The sequence below is a fragment of the Furipterus horrens genome, unplaced genomic scaffold (genome assembly GCF_987537825.1).
Source record: "Furipterus horrens unplaced genomic scaffold, mFurHor1.1.pri manual_scaffold_3, whole genome shotgun sequence".
Taxonomy (NCBI): domain Eukaryota; kingdom Metazoa; phylum Chordata; class Mammalia; order Chiroptera; family Furipteridae; genus Furipterus; species Furipterus horrens.
The window spans coordinates 150764755-150778116 of NW_028327173.1; the positions used below are offsets into that span (position 1 = coordinate 150764755).

At 41.9% G+C, this 13362-nt stretch overlaps 1 protein-coding gene and 1 non-coding gene across 2 annotated transcripts in view; one reads left to right on the forward strand and one right to left on the reverse strand.

Annotated features, from left to right (window-relative positions):
• Positions 1-9: 9 nt before the first annotated feature.
• SPG11 (SPG11 vesicle trafficking associated, spatacsin) overlaps positions 10-13362 on the reverse strand; it is an 87988-nt gene continuing 74635 nt past the window's right edge. Inside the window, exons 31-40 of the mRNA XM_090270529.1 lie at positions 8857-8996; positions 7769-7967; positions 7237-7374; positions 5395-5528; positions 4589-4696; positions 2982-3150; positions 2469-2557; positions 2118-2273; positions 1072-1223; positions 10-617 (exon numbers count right to left, since the gene is read on the reverse strand). Coding sequence (XP_090126655.1) covers positions 437-617; positions 1072-1223; positions 2118-2273; positions 2469-2557; positions 2982-3150; positions 4589-4696; positions 5395-5528; positions 7237-7374; positions 7769-7967; positions 8857-8996 — 1466 coding nt within the window. The 3' untranslated portion in view covers positions 10-436. The remainder of the gene's footprint in view (positions 618-1071; positions 1224-2117; positions 2274-2468; positions 2558-2981; positions 3151-4588; positions 4697-5394; positions 5529-7236; positions 7375-7768; positions 7968-8856; positions 8997-13362) is intronic.
• Positions 9747-9856, forward strand: LOC150016395 (U6 spliceosomal RNA). The gene has a single exon (XR_016510229.1). It is a non-coding gene; the product is annotated as a U6 spliceosomal RNA (small nuclear RNA).

Genomic DNA, 13362 nt, shown 5'->3' on the forward strand with positions numbered 1-13362 from the left:
GACATGCACTGAAGTTAAAATCTTATTTTATTATAGAGATCAGTTTCTAACTTATGGAAATGTATAATCTGTTCCTTAACTGTATAAATAATATTAAATTCCTTTGAAACTGGAATCTGCAGGCACAGGTATTCTTTAATCAATATTGTATCATGTCCTAAAGAAAAAGCTATCTTGAGAAAGATGGAACTTTTGATCTTAACACCAATAGCTATATAAAATGGTACAGAGGAACAGTACTTTTAACAGAATTTCCATGTGGAAACTCATTCTTTATCCACTGTTCACAAAGGACTAGTATGATCAGTTCTGGGGTTTTATACAGCAAAGATCCCCAATGTAGTATTCTACTGTGATCACAAACATCTGTCAGTACCCCATTTCAGTGCAAGGAAACAGGCACCTGTGTCACCATGCTCGTGTCATCAGAATCCATCTAACCTGCTAGCATGTCCTTTAGACAGCAACCTGTTTGAGGGTCCTTTAGAAGCATATTTACAACATCATAAAATTTGTGTTCGTATGCCAGCGTGTAATACAAATAGACATCTTCACAATACGTGAGTAACTTCTTCAGGTTTTTCACAGCTGTGTCAGTAGGCTGATGTTGTTTAACTCTAGACAAACATAAGAATGTACAGGTTAAGATACTTTATTTTGAGTGAGGACTCACATCTGACACTTTACCTACAGAGAAGGTGTGCTAGACAGAATCTGGGAAATTATCTAAAACTAGCACTAGGGGGCGTCTAATGAACACAAATTATTTCACCAAAAATGTGTATCTTAATGCTTACCTTAATTAGAATGCGTTTAGTACACCAAATGGGACCTTTGGTGTTTAGCAGTTCTGGCACCTCAGGCTAGCTGAGTAGCTATGCTCCCATTTAAGTACAGAGTACCATAAGCAAAGTGTTCATCTGTTTGCATAAATTTGTTAAAAGATCTCTTCTTTCTGGGGATTCTTGACATCTCTTTGTCATCTCAAGCAGAGGGATGCTATAGGCATGTTATACTTAGCCATAAAATTCTTAAACATGCCTTTTCCAAAGCAGAGGCATTGTAACTTACTTTTTGGAAATCTCTTCAAATATACTCGTTTTTAATAGCCTTTGCTGCTTAAATTCCTCCAGGTAATTAAAGTCTCCTTTGAGAATCACTTGTTGGTATAGAATTTCAGCCCAATCAGGAACAAAGTCATAGGCCTCAGCCACAACAGAAGCCTTAAAAGGACAGAAGAAAGAATACCATTAGAGCCTCTCTGATGTAAAATTGAAGGCAGATTGTTCTAGAAAACTTAATACTGTACAGTGAATGTGATAATTCCCAATCATATTAAAAGGCTCTGTCAGTATCAGAATTGGTGGAAAGTTTGGTGTTAGTTTGACATTTCCCTTCCCCTAAACTCCAAACACTGACCTTCAGTGGATTAATAAAATTACTGTTAATATTTTCATATCAAACTGCATAAGGAACAGTGAAAGGGCCGATTCCCTGAAACCATCCCTTCTCATTAAAGGACTAGAACCAGGATCCTAGAAGCCCTGACTCCCTGTGTTAACCTGTATGCACCATTCTGTAAAATGCTGGGGCTGAGAGATGCCCGCAGGACCACTACAGTGATATTCTCTGAACCTCAGCTGTCTTAAGGGGGCAAAGGTGTCTGCCTCTCTTCTGGCCTAACAATGTGTCTTACCATTCTCCAGCCTTTGTCCAAACATGCTAGCAAGAAATACCATAGAAATACCATAGAGCCCTGGCTGGTGTGGCTCAGTGGACCGAGCACCAGCCTACAAACCAAAGGGTTGCCGGTTCGATTCCCAGTCAGAGCACATGCCTGGGTTGCAGGCCTAGTCCCCAGTTGAGATTTCTCTCCTAGTCCCCACACATTGAGATTTCTCTCCTCTTCCTCCCTCCCTCTCGCTCTAAAAATAAATTAAAATCTTTAAAAAAAAGAAATACCATAGAAAGGTAATTTATATGTTAGGTAAGTCAGAAGAACTGAACTGTCACCAGCTCTGAGACCTTAGACAAGTCACTCAGTCTCTGGGTCCCAGTAGACAAGACAGCAGGAGAGTATGCTGGCAATGCTGGCTAGATTTTTCTTCCTTGCTCACCTGGTAGAACCGAGATAGGGACATGATGCAGTCCATCAGCCTATGGCGGCCCAAGTTGATAAGCATTGTGTTTTGGCCAGTGTTCAGAAAGTGAATCTGCAGCGTTAGCAACTTGGTGAGCCGGTGACAGTGCAGGGCCTGTCGCACGCAGGAGTCCTGAGGGACGGTGGAGGGAGGCACAGGTAAAGATTTGCCATCATCTCCCTGTAAACCCTCCAGCAACTGAACTCACTCCTCTGCCCCCAGTTGGCTTGTGACCCCCCTCCCCCTTCACTTAGAAGAGCCCAGGGTCAAAATTCCTGAAGAGACCAAGTCCAAAAACCAATCTAGAGTAAGATTCCCCTTGGTTACCTTTGCATAACTCTCTGCTGCATCCAGCATCAGAGTCAGGGCCTTCAGCAGCAGCTGCTTCAGTTGGTGCCCGTCCTTGAGGCTGTCCTCTGCAGAGGAGTAAAGGAAACGTGTTGGGTGTGTCTGACTCCTGAAGCTGGCTACTGTCCACCCCACTTGGAGTGATCATGGACTGGACTAGAAATAACCCAGCTTGTGTTCACAGGGAGGCAGAGGTGTCTCAGGTAAAGGGTTTTGGGCCAGGAGTACACACAATCCAGAGTAGAATTCAGTGCCCCATCTAGTTCATTTCTTTCTGAAACATCAAGGCAGGTTTACATGGCATCGACATACACATTGGTTCCTGGACTTACCAGCTACAAGACAGGCAAGTGCCTTCTAAGTCCCCTTCCATCTCCTATCTGCCCAGCTGGCTGCTAGAAGCTGAGGTGGGTATTAGTCAATCTCATGGGCTCTTGCCCTTTTTAGTCCTAAGAACCTTCCCTGAGGGTGTTTGCTGTGACCTCTGCTCACCCCAGGGTTGAGACTCAATCAGTTTCAGTTGGATGCAGGCAGCTGCCTCATGGTTCTCCCCGATCTCCCTGCACATGCTGAAGCACAGGGCAATCATGTTGTGCTTCTCACTGTCCCCAGGGCGGCAGCGTTTGATGTAGTCAAGTAGGGCCGTCTTCAGGGTACCACTCTGCCCAGAAGAAAAGGGAACATCAAGGTCTCAACCAGGGACTGCAAGGCAGGCGGGATAGGCTGAGTCCCTCAGTTCTGGAAGTTCCTTAAACACTACCCCCAAAAGGAAAAGACAAAAATGAATATATAAGTTGATGCTATCCCGAGTATAAGGAAACAGGTACATCCTCTTTGCTGGTGGCAGTGTAAACGGTAAAACCTGTCAGAAGGGAAAAGACTTAAAAATGCACATGTGTTTTCTAACAATTCCACTTCTAGAAATCTATCCCTAAAGAAATAACCATAGAGAAGTGCTAAGATGGATGTAACAGGGACAGTTGATGGCAAACAACAGAAATAATCTAGATGTCCAAAATAAAGGCTAAGAAAATACCATGTAGCCATCAAACTCTGTTGATTTAGGGAATATTCATAACATTATTAAGTGAGAAAGGCAGGCTATTTCATGTTTAGACAGCATGATAAAAGTTTCATTAAAAAGATAAAATATGTATGTATATATGTTTGTGGGCATGTGTGCAAAGAAAGGGCCTGTACCAAAATGTTAGCAGTGACTGGCTCCAGATGGTAGACACAGAGGGCTTTTTTGTGTGTTCTCCTTTCTAAGTGTCTTAGCATTGAATATACTTTTGTAATAAGAAAGTTATTAAAAGAATATGTACATGAAGAAACAAAAATGCCTCAAAAACAATTTGCCCTCTGGGGATCCTAAAGTGTGCAGGACTTCATCCTCTCTTGGTGACTAGACTTGTCTGTACTGAAACTAGCCCAGCATCAAGGAGAGTTTTTCTGCTTGGCTGGGTCCAAGTTCCCAGATGCCAAAAGTGTACTGTGGTTTTTAAAATCTGAGGTGAAATGGGCTGAAGCAATGAGTCAGTCAAATGAATGACTTGAAAACAGGCTCTGTGAGTGACATGACTGGTGTCACATAAGCATGCTGAGGACAGACAAGCCCAGAGCCCAAAGGCCTGGCAAATCAGGCCTTTGCTTCCAAGCTCCTTCCTGTTTGTCGTCATAAATAGCTCCACAGATTTCCATTCACTTCCTAACAGTTCAACGACACTTTTAGAGTCTCCTGAAAATTCTCCAGTAGGAAATTAGCCCTCAGATGTGGCCTTCTGAGCCGGTCAGCCTATTTCCGTATGGCTTTCAGGACTAAGTTTTTGCCCCTGTCAGAGTAGTCATTAGAGGCAGGTGACAGCTGAGGTGGACATGTACAAAACTTATTTTCTTCACTGTTTAGCATTTGTTATCATAATCACTGCCTGGTCTGAACTCTAATCTTAAGCTACTGGTTATAGTGTGTCCTAGGGAGGTCTGTAATTCCCTTCCTCCATATCCCAGGGGTCTACTCTAACTGATTATTCTTGACAGTCTGAGATTCCTGAAGGTAGGTAGTACATGTCATTCTGGAGCTCCAAAAACTGTACACCTACCGGATCCAACTTCTTCCGCATCAGCACTTCAAAGTAGTGCTTTTTATGCAGCAATTCAAATATGTATGTCATCTCATTGTACCTTCCAATGCCAGTGAGGAGACGCACCTGGAAAGGGAGAAGACAGCTTCACTTAAAAGATCTCTGAGCCAGACCACTACCTTCCTATCAAGTTTGCTTGCAGATACCAAGCTCTTGGTGTAGAAGGGCTAATGGCTAGGCTGCCATGCTAGCTCCCTGTCCTGTGTACCCAACAAGAGGCCACTTCCGGGGGATTCAGAAATTACCGCTAATCATTGAGACACCATTTGCTGTTCCCACCTCTCTTGTCTAAAGGAACTATCAGGTGCTGAAGTGCCACACCCCTGGACAGGCATTCTTCCCCTTCTCACCGCTCCTTACTGCAGAGCCTGTTAGCTTGCTCAGGCACCTGGGGCCAGTTTCAAGCCTAGAGTATGTGGGGAGGTACAGGAGGCTTTAGTTGGCAGCTCATTTCAAGTCAGATAAGAGGTAGGTCTAAACCTTGTTTTGGGGGAAAATAGGTGACAGCCCTCTAGCAAAGCAAACTGCCCTGGTGCGGGGGATGACAGCCCTGGGGTACAGTGTAGGAACCCTCTCGACTTCTCCTTTGGAGCAATCTGATTCTGACAGAACTCAGCCTGGAGCTACCCAGCCAGCTACCAAGTAGGCAGTGATAGCCAGAGGGCAAATTTCCTAAGACCACATCAGCTCTGAGCTGGTCCTAGCCTATCTGCTCTCTCAAAGGTTTCCTCAGGACAGAAGGTGGACATGAGGGATTTACTTACCACCAGCCCATACTCCTCACTGGGGGCCAAGTGGTTGTCTGTGAGCAGCCGGGCAGCCTGCAGAACGCGGATGATGCCCTCCATGTGGCATGTCAGTGTGAAGCAGTGATGGGCCAGAATCAGCAGCTCTGTGGCTGGTTAGGTGGGATACTATAAGACAGCACTGTGAACCCTGCCCACCCACTGTCTAGTTCTGTGCCTGGAAGGAGGGTGAAGGGGCTACTCCAGACTGGCATGTCTGGAGAAGGCACTCTCCCCAGTCCTCTGAGATCCCTGACCTCACTAGCTCTGACTCTGGGACAGCCCTCTGATGATATCTAAATCCTCTCAGTGACAGCACAACTTCCTCAATCGTGCAGTGACTGTGTAGCGACCTTTTGAGACTACACATGAGAACAAGGAATCCTTGATTTCTAACGACGGAGAAACTCTGGAGACAAATCGATGGAGTCCATGCCAACATGAATCCAAGGGCATTCTCTGTATCTCAGTGGAGTCTTAGGGCCTAAGCAAGTGCCATGTGATGTTCTGCACTTCTAATGGCTTTCTAATTAATGAAAGATCTGACTACATACAAATGTAAAACTACTACATACAATTACTGTAAGTATGATTAAAAAGCAAACTGGGAAAAATATTTACAATGTTGAAGATAGAAAAAAGGTTCCCACGTGGTGCTTTGGTACCTGTGGAGCCCACCCCAAACCAACTTTGACTACTAATCCCGCTGGCCTTGGTTTGGACATTTCCTCCAAGAACCTTTCTTGACCCAGAAGCCTGGCTCTTACTATGTGCCACCCCCCTAGTCTGGGCTCCAGAGATTGCTGTTGTACTTATTCACCACATCCCTGATTTTTAGAGTACATAGTTGGTACTCTGTAAATACTATTGAACTGGACTGAGAAGAGATACAGAAAGCTATTTTTAAAATAAAACTCTTAAACATTAAAAATTTTCCATTTATTCACTAAACATCCATAAAATGCCTTTTTTGAATCTTATCAAATTTGCAAAGTGGAATGGGTTAAATGCTACTCACACCCTGCTTAAGTGGGAGTAAGAAGTGATTTTTTTTTTTCTTCTGGAGCAAAACTTGACTATATAAAGCTTTAAAAATGAGCATACTCAAATAGGAGTTCATCTTAGGGAAATAAGATGTGCAGATAGATTTGCCTATAAGGATGTTTTAAAAGAGCAGAAAACTGGAAACAATCTAAAGGCCCCACAATAGGGTATAAAATTTTTTATTACATATAAGAGAAATACTGTATAATCATTAAAGGTGATATAGGAGAATATTCAATGTCACGGAAAGATGTTAACAGTATATTCATAAAGTATTATAAACATTATGCACAGTATAATGCCATTTTTTGAAAAATAAAAACCTATAGAATTGCAGAGAAAAAGATCAGAGGGACATATACTACTGAATGCCTGTAATGAACTAGACATTGTGGAAAAGTGAGTGGGCTTTTAAATCATACAGACTGGGTTCAAATACCAGTTCCGTCATTGAATAGTTAAATCAATCAACTTTTCTATAAGCTTCAGTGTCCTATAATGGGGACAATATCCAGTTTGCAAGGTAATTTAAGAGTAAAATAAAATAAATATGCCAAATGTTAATCACCTTTTCATGTGATTTAAAATTTTGTGTTCCTTTTCTATACATATTTTCTAAACTTTCTTCAATGAACTTATGGCACTGTACCAAGAAATTATAAACTCTGCTGGAGGGGCAGGAAAAAACCAAATTGAGTTTTGGAAAGACTAACTCTGGAAGATTTCTTGAACACCTGCTTGGGCCCTAAACATGTAAGAAAATGGCCAAGAACTTACTGCAAGACAGTTCCCCATGGGGAACGGAGGAAATCTTCTCCAATAACTTCATGCCTACCAAAGTGTGGTCTTGACACAAAGTGGTCAGCTGAAGAAACGTCTGGCTTTCCTCTGCTGGGGTGACCATCTGCTTATGTCCTGTACAGAAAGATGTGGAGAAAGGTGCAGGTTTTACCTTGAGAGTTAAGAGAAAGATTAAGAGCCCCATGCTGCCCAGGCCTGGGCACGAGAAGATGATGCTGAAGGAGTTCCCAGTGCAGCTCTCCTCCTGGCATAGTGGTCATCTTACAAAACAGAAGTTCATTAGCTCAGAGAAAGGCACAGCTACTTCTAAGCATAATCATAAAACAATAAATGAACAAAAGGCAACAACAACAAAATAAATGCAATGTGTTCTAAGAATGTAACCTGGCAACCTGACAACCTGAGAGGGCAGCATGCAGGATGTGTATGAGCAAAACACCCAAATCCTTAACACCAGGTACTTGTGAAGGTTGTCTGAAAGGCTGGGAAGGCCTGGAGGGCAGGGTACCTGTTCCTTCTGATGGGGAGAGCAGCTCCCGGGTCACCTCTTCAGCCACGAGTTCAGCCACCCTGTCTGGCTCAAGGCCCTGGGTGCTGATGAAGGCTTGGGCTCGCCTGCATCGGTCAGGCCGCTGAGAGGCCAAGATTGCTCGGAGCATGGCCTCACCATCTTGGGCGGCAACATCTGTGTAGGAACAGCCCAACTCCTGAGAGGAAGGCAAAGTCAGTCAAAGCTATTGCTAGGAGCCAGGGAAAAGCCAGCCCTTTCTGAATTCTAATGTGGACAGACTCTATCGCTTACCCTGAGCAGGAACCTCAGAAGAGGCGAGCACTATATTCTAGGTTTTCCTATCACTTCGCCAATGAGCCAAAGCTAAGTAAGAGAAAGGCTTGTCTTCAGAAAGCATCAGGTGATTTATCACATGTTGAACACTGAGATTTTCAAATGTTATGAAACATGAGGAAGTTGAAAAGGCAAGAGTCCCTTCTGTGTTCCCACAGTAGCAGCAAAGCCCTCACTCTCCAAAGAAGTCTCTGAACCTTATCCAAGGCAAAGGGCTTTCGTGCTCCCTTTTATTTCTCTCACGCTCTTCCACTCCATGTGCAGGCTGCTGTTTTTCCTCCTTCAGTCAGCACAAAACCACAATCAATTTCTGGCTGCCCTGGCTCCTGACTTTAAAGTCATCATATTCCATTTTATTTTATTTTAAAAACTATTTTGGGCTTTTCCCCATATGGAAAGCTCCAAACAATCCTGAAGCAAAACCTAAGATATCAGTGTTAGAAGGGACCCTTGTGGTCAAATCATTTACAGGTTAAGAACTAGGGGCCCGGAGAAGTGACATATCACCCTAACTTCTGGTCAGCTAAGCTGCAGCCAGGACTCGTCACCGCAGCGCTTGGCCTGGCATCCTCCCCACCGCTCCCAAGGGATGGATTTATAGGGGCTAACTTCCTGGCAGGAGGTCTCTTCCAGGTCATGATTATCATCTAATGGGCGGACTCGGCAATGTCCAAAACCTACCCCCAGCTTCCCGCTCCATAGGAAGTTCTCAGAGGGAACTTCCTATGGAGGCCTCGCCCTTGGGTACCTACCTTGGAAAGTTCATACAGACAGAGGACCTGGCGGCAGTAGTTTTTCCCATGGAGGCATCTGCTTGTCAGAATTTTGAGATTAGTTACCACTTCATCATTGGGGGGTAGTATCACAAATGACTGACTATCCAAACTTGAAGCTGGAAGCAAATACAGATTGGGGGGCGGGGTAAGCTTAAACCTCTCCCCAGTTCATTATGAGTACCTCTCTGCCCACAGCTTCCTGCATTGCACCCTCATAAGTCCCCCTGGGCCTGGGACCATTTCTGACTGGGCCCATACCCCACTTAAACTTCTTTCATTGCCTTCTTCCAAGGAATACCAGGCTGAAATATTTCAAAGGTCTCATAGGCTATAAAAGACTCAAAGCCATCTAATGAACCTCTAGAGAACATCACCAAAGTTGACTGCTAGACTCTCCTTTACATCTCCTCCCAGTTTCCCCTTATATCAAATAAGTCACCAGATCCAGCTGACTATATCACCAAAACAGCTCTCCAATCACTACCTTACTTCCAGCCTTCATCGGCCTGCGTCTAAGAGGCTGTTACTATTTCCTGCTGCCGGCTTCCCCTCACCCCCAAGTCAATCTTCCAAATACTCAGCAGGATCGTTCTAAAATGCAAATCACACACAAAAAAATCATCTGGATGAAGGGAATAGTAAAATTAAGATCTCCTGATTTTTTTTTAAAAAAAGCTCTTAGTCTGAACTAGAAGAAAACTTTCTTAATTTGATTAAGTTTCTGTTAGGAAAAAAAGTAAAATATTTACATAACACTTTCTAATAGCAAAAACAAAACTGAAAAATCTAAATCTGTATCAATAAAGCATTGTTAAATCCAGTCCACCCGTCTAGAATACTCTGCAGCCATTTAAAAAAATGAGGTTGTACTCGCTTTGGTAGCACATACACGAAAATGAGGACGGTACAGAGACTACTGGCCTGGCCCCTGTGCAAGGATGGCACGCACACACAAAAAAGAATGAAGCCAATCTATGTGTAATGACAGAAAAAAAGTAGAATATAACTTCATTTTTGTAAAAAACAAATGATGTGTGTATGTGTGTGTGTGCATGACCCACATGTAGAAAACAATACCAAACAAATCAAAGGTGTTATTTTAGGGAATTTGGCGAGGGTGGTGGTGTATGGGTAAATGACTTTTTACATTCTACACTTCCGTATTGTGTTATTTGTTAACACTAAGCATGTAATATGATACTTTTGCATTTAAGATATTATCCATTAAAAAGTACACTTTAAAGGCAAAAGTAAAAAGCAACCCCAGACCATGTTATTCCCCTGCTTAAACCCCTTCGTTGGGGGTTCCAATTCTAGGTAAGGCGGAGTGAAGTCACTCTACCCTGTCTCTCTCGTGGAACTCAATATACAGCCCGGACACTGCATGCAGCACTAGGTGAGGATTCTGAAATGGAAACAGTAGCAGGTGGGTGGAAGATGAGCAGAATTACCATTGTCTTCCCCTCTAGTAACCTACAGCGTGAATGCAGTGCCACCTAAAACCCAGAATAAGCACTATAAGGATATCAGAGAGAGCATGCTCCGCAGGAAAAGTCCTCTAGTATAGGTTCAAGGAGTGGAAATGGGAATGCCTAATGCTCATTCTCTCTCATGTCAGCTCCTAAGCAGCCTCTTGGCCTTAGTGGTAGAGGTTGAAGTAGCAGCTGGCAATGGCCAACACAGAGGAGACTTCTCTTTGGATCAGACAAGCTCTGGTCCCAAGAGGGTGGAATGAACCCCTGTTCCTTTTGCATTAGCCTCCTGTAAGCTGGCCCTGGATGCAGGCAAAGCCAGGGAAGTGCATGACAGAATGGGGTAACTAAACCTCCAGCTTTTGGCCAGAGGACTGAAAAGAGAAGCGAAGCCCCAAGAAACCACAAGGTAGTTGGAAGGGAGATTCAGGAACGCAGCACAAAGGTGTTCATAAATGCTAGAGCTCACTCGGGCTTTGCATGTATGAATCTGATCCTACCAGCGTATCAAAGATTCTGAACAATGAATTAACAGCTAAACCACTACCCAGGCTGCAGACTGGCATGAGGATGGCACATACAAAGATGGATCTGAATAGTAACAAAGGATTTGAAAACTGAACTAAGTTAGCTCACAGAAAGTGGGTCATAACTTGTAACCTAAACCTAACAAGGTTGACTGCCTGCTATAAAATATCAACATTCTTCATAGGACTTAAATAAGACTTAGTGTCTCATATCGTACTCTTCAAAATGTCTAGATGCAACACAAACCTACTCAACATACAAAAATACAGGAAAATCTCAATTCAAATGAAGAAAGACAATCAACAGATGATACTCAGTACTAAAATGACACAAATGTTGAAACTGTCTGATAAAGACTTTAAAGCAGCTATTATACAAATGTTCTTGAGACAAAGAGAAAAACAGAAAGCCTCAGCAAAGAAGTAGAAGGTGTAAAGAAAAATAAAATGGAAATTTTAGAACTTAACAATAACTGAAACACAAAAATCACAGAAATGAAGAAACTCAATAGCAGAATGAAAAAAGCCAGGAAAAAAGAATCAGTGAAATTGAAGATTGATGAACAGAAATTATCCAATCTAACCACACAGAGAAAAAAAGATTGGGAAATAAGAAATGAACAAAGCCTCAGGGACTTGAGACACTAACAAAAATTCCAAGATTCATGTACCAAAGGACAAGAGTAAGAGTATGGTGCTGAAAATATATTTGAAATATAATGTCTGAAAACAACCTAAATTTGGTGGAACACACAAACCTTTATGTTCAAAAAGTTCAAAAAAAAAAAAGTTCAGTGAACTCCAGATAGGATAAATACTAAGAAATACATGCCCAGTCACATTATAAACTAATTGCTGAAGACCAAAGACAGAAAAACATCTTGAAAACAAACAGAGAAAAATGCAGTATCTATAGGGGGAAAAAAATTCAAATGATTGCTGACTATATTCATCAGATACCATGGAGGTAAAAAGGAAGTGGTACACAACATTTTTAAGTGCTGAAAAAAAATAATGAATATTTTATATCCAGCAAAAACCATCCTTTAAAAATAAAGGTGAAATAGACATTTTTTTTTTTTTTTAAATCCTCACCTGAGGACATGCAAATTGATTTTTAGAGAGAGTAAAAGAAGGAGAGAAAAATTGACATGAGAGAAAAACATCAATCAGTTGCTTCTCATATGCATCCCAACCAGGGACCAAACCCACAACCTAGGCATGTGCCCTAACCAGAAATTGAACCTGTGACCATTTGGGTTAGAGAACATTGTTCCAACCAACTGAGCCACATCCGACGGGGCAAGACATACTTAGATGAAGAAAATCTAATGAAGAAAAATGAAGAGTATCTGTTGCTCACACACGACTCTAAAAGAATTACTAAAAGAACCCCTTCAGACCTGGCCAGATGGCTCAGTTGGTTGGAGCCTCATCCCGAACACTGAAAAGGTGTGGGTTTGATCTCCAGTTAAGGCACATACCTGGGTTGCGGGTTCAATTACTGATTGGGGTGTGTATGGGAGGTAACTGATTGATGTTTCCCTCTTTCTCCCTCCTTCTTTCTTCCTTCCTCTCTCTCTAAAATCAGTAAACATATCCTTGGGTGTGAATTTAAAAAAAAAAAAAAAAAAGAGAAGCCCTTCAGATAGAAGGGAAAAGAACATCAGAAATGAGGGAAAAGTAATAAAAGTTGTAAATACCTGAGTAAATATAATAAATTATTTTCCCCTTGAGTTTTTAAAAATATATTTTTTGGTTGAAAGCAAAATTTATAGCATTATTTGATGAGGCTTCCAATGTATATAGATATAATAAGTCATCTAGGATGTAAAGGGAGAGAAGAAAATGATCTACACGTGGTAAAGATTTTACAATCCAGTAAGAGATAAAATACTGACTTAAAGTAGACTGAAACGTTAATATTGTAGAATGTAATCCCTAAAGCAAAGAAGTTAAAAACTACACAAAGATAAATAGTCAAAGTCACAATAAATTAAAATGGAAGACTAAAAATGTTCAAATAACCTAAAAGGCAGGAAAAAAAGATTTCCTCAAAAACCATAAACTACAAAAATTCACCCAAGATGATAAAGATAAACCTGATTCGTCATAACACTATGAAAACAATTAAATTCATAATTTAAAATCTTCCAAAACAGAAATTTTCAGGTTCAGACAGTTTTACTGGTCAATTCTATTGAACATTTAAAGAAGAAATAAAATCAATTCCACACAGTGTTTTCCAGAAAACAGATGAGTTTGTTTCCAACTCATGAAACAAGCATTTTCCTCATATAAAAATGAGACACAGTGCAAAAAAAAGTACAGACTAATATTCCTCATGGACAGAAATGCAAAAATTCTCAAATAGCAAACTTATTCCAGTCGTCGTCGGCAGCCGTCCGTCTCGAGAGATGATGGTGTAGCTTCTTAAGAGTCTATCTGCACCGCCAAGAATGGCTGTGCTGTCCAACTCGGGA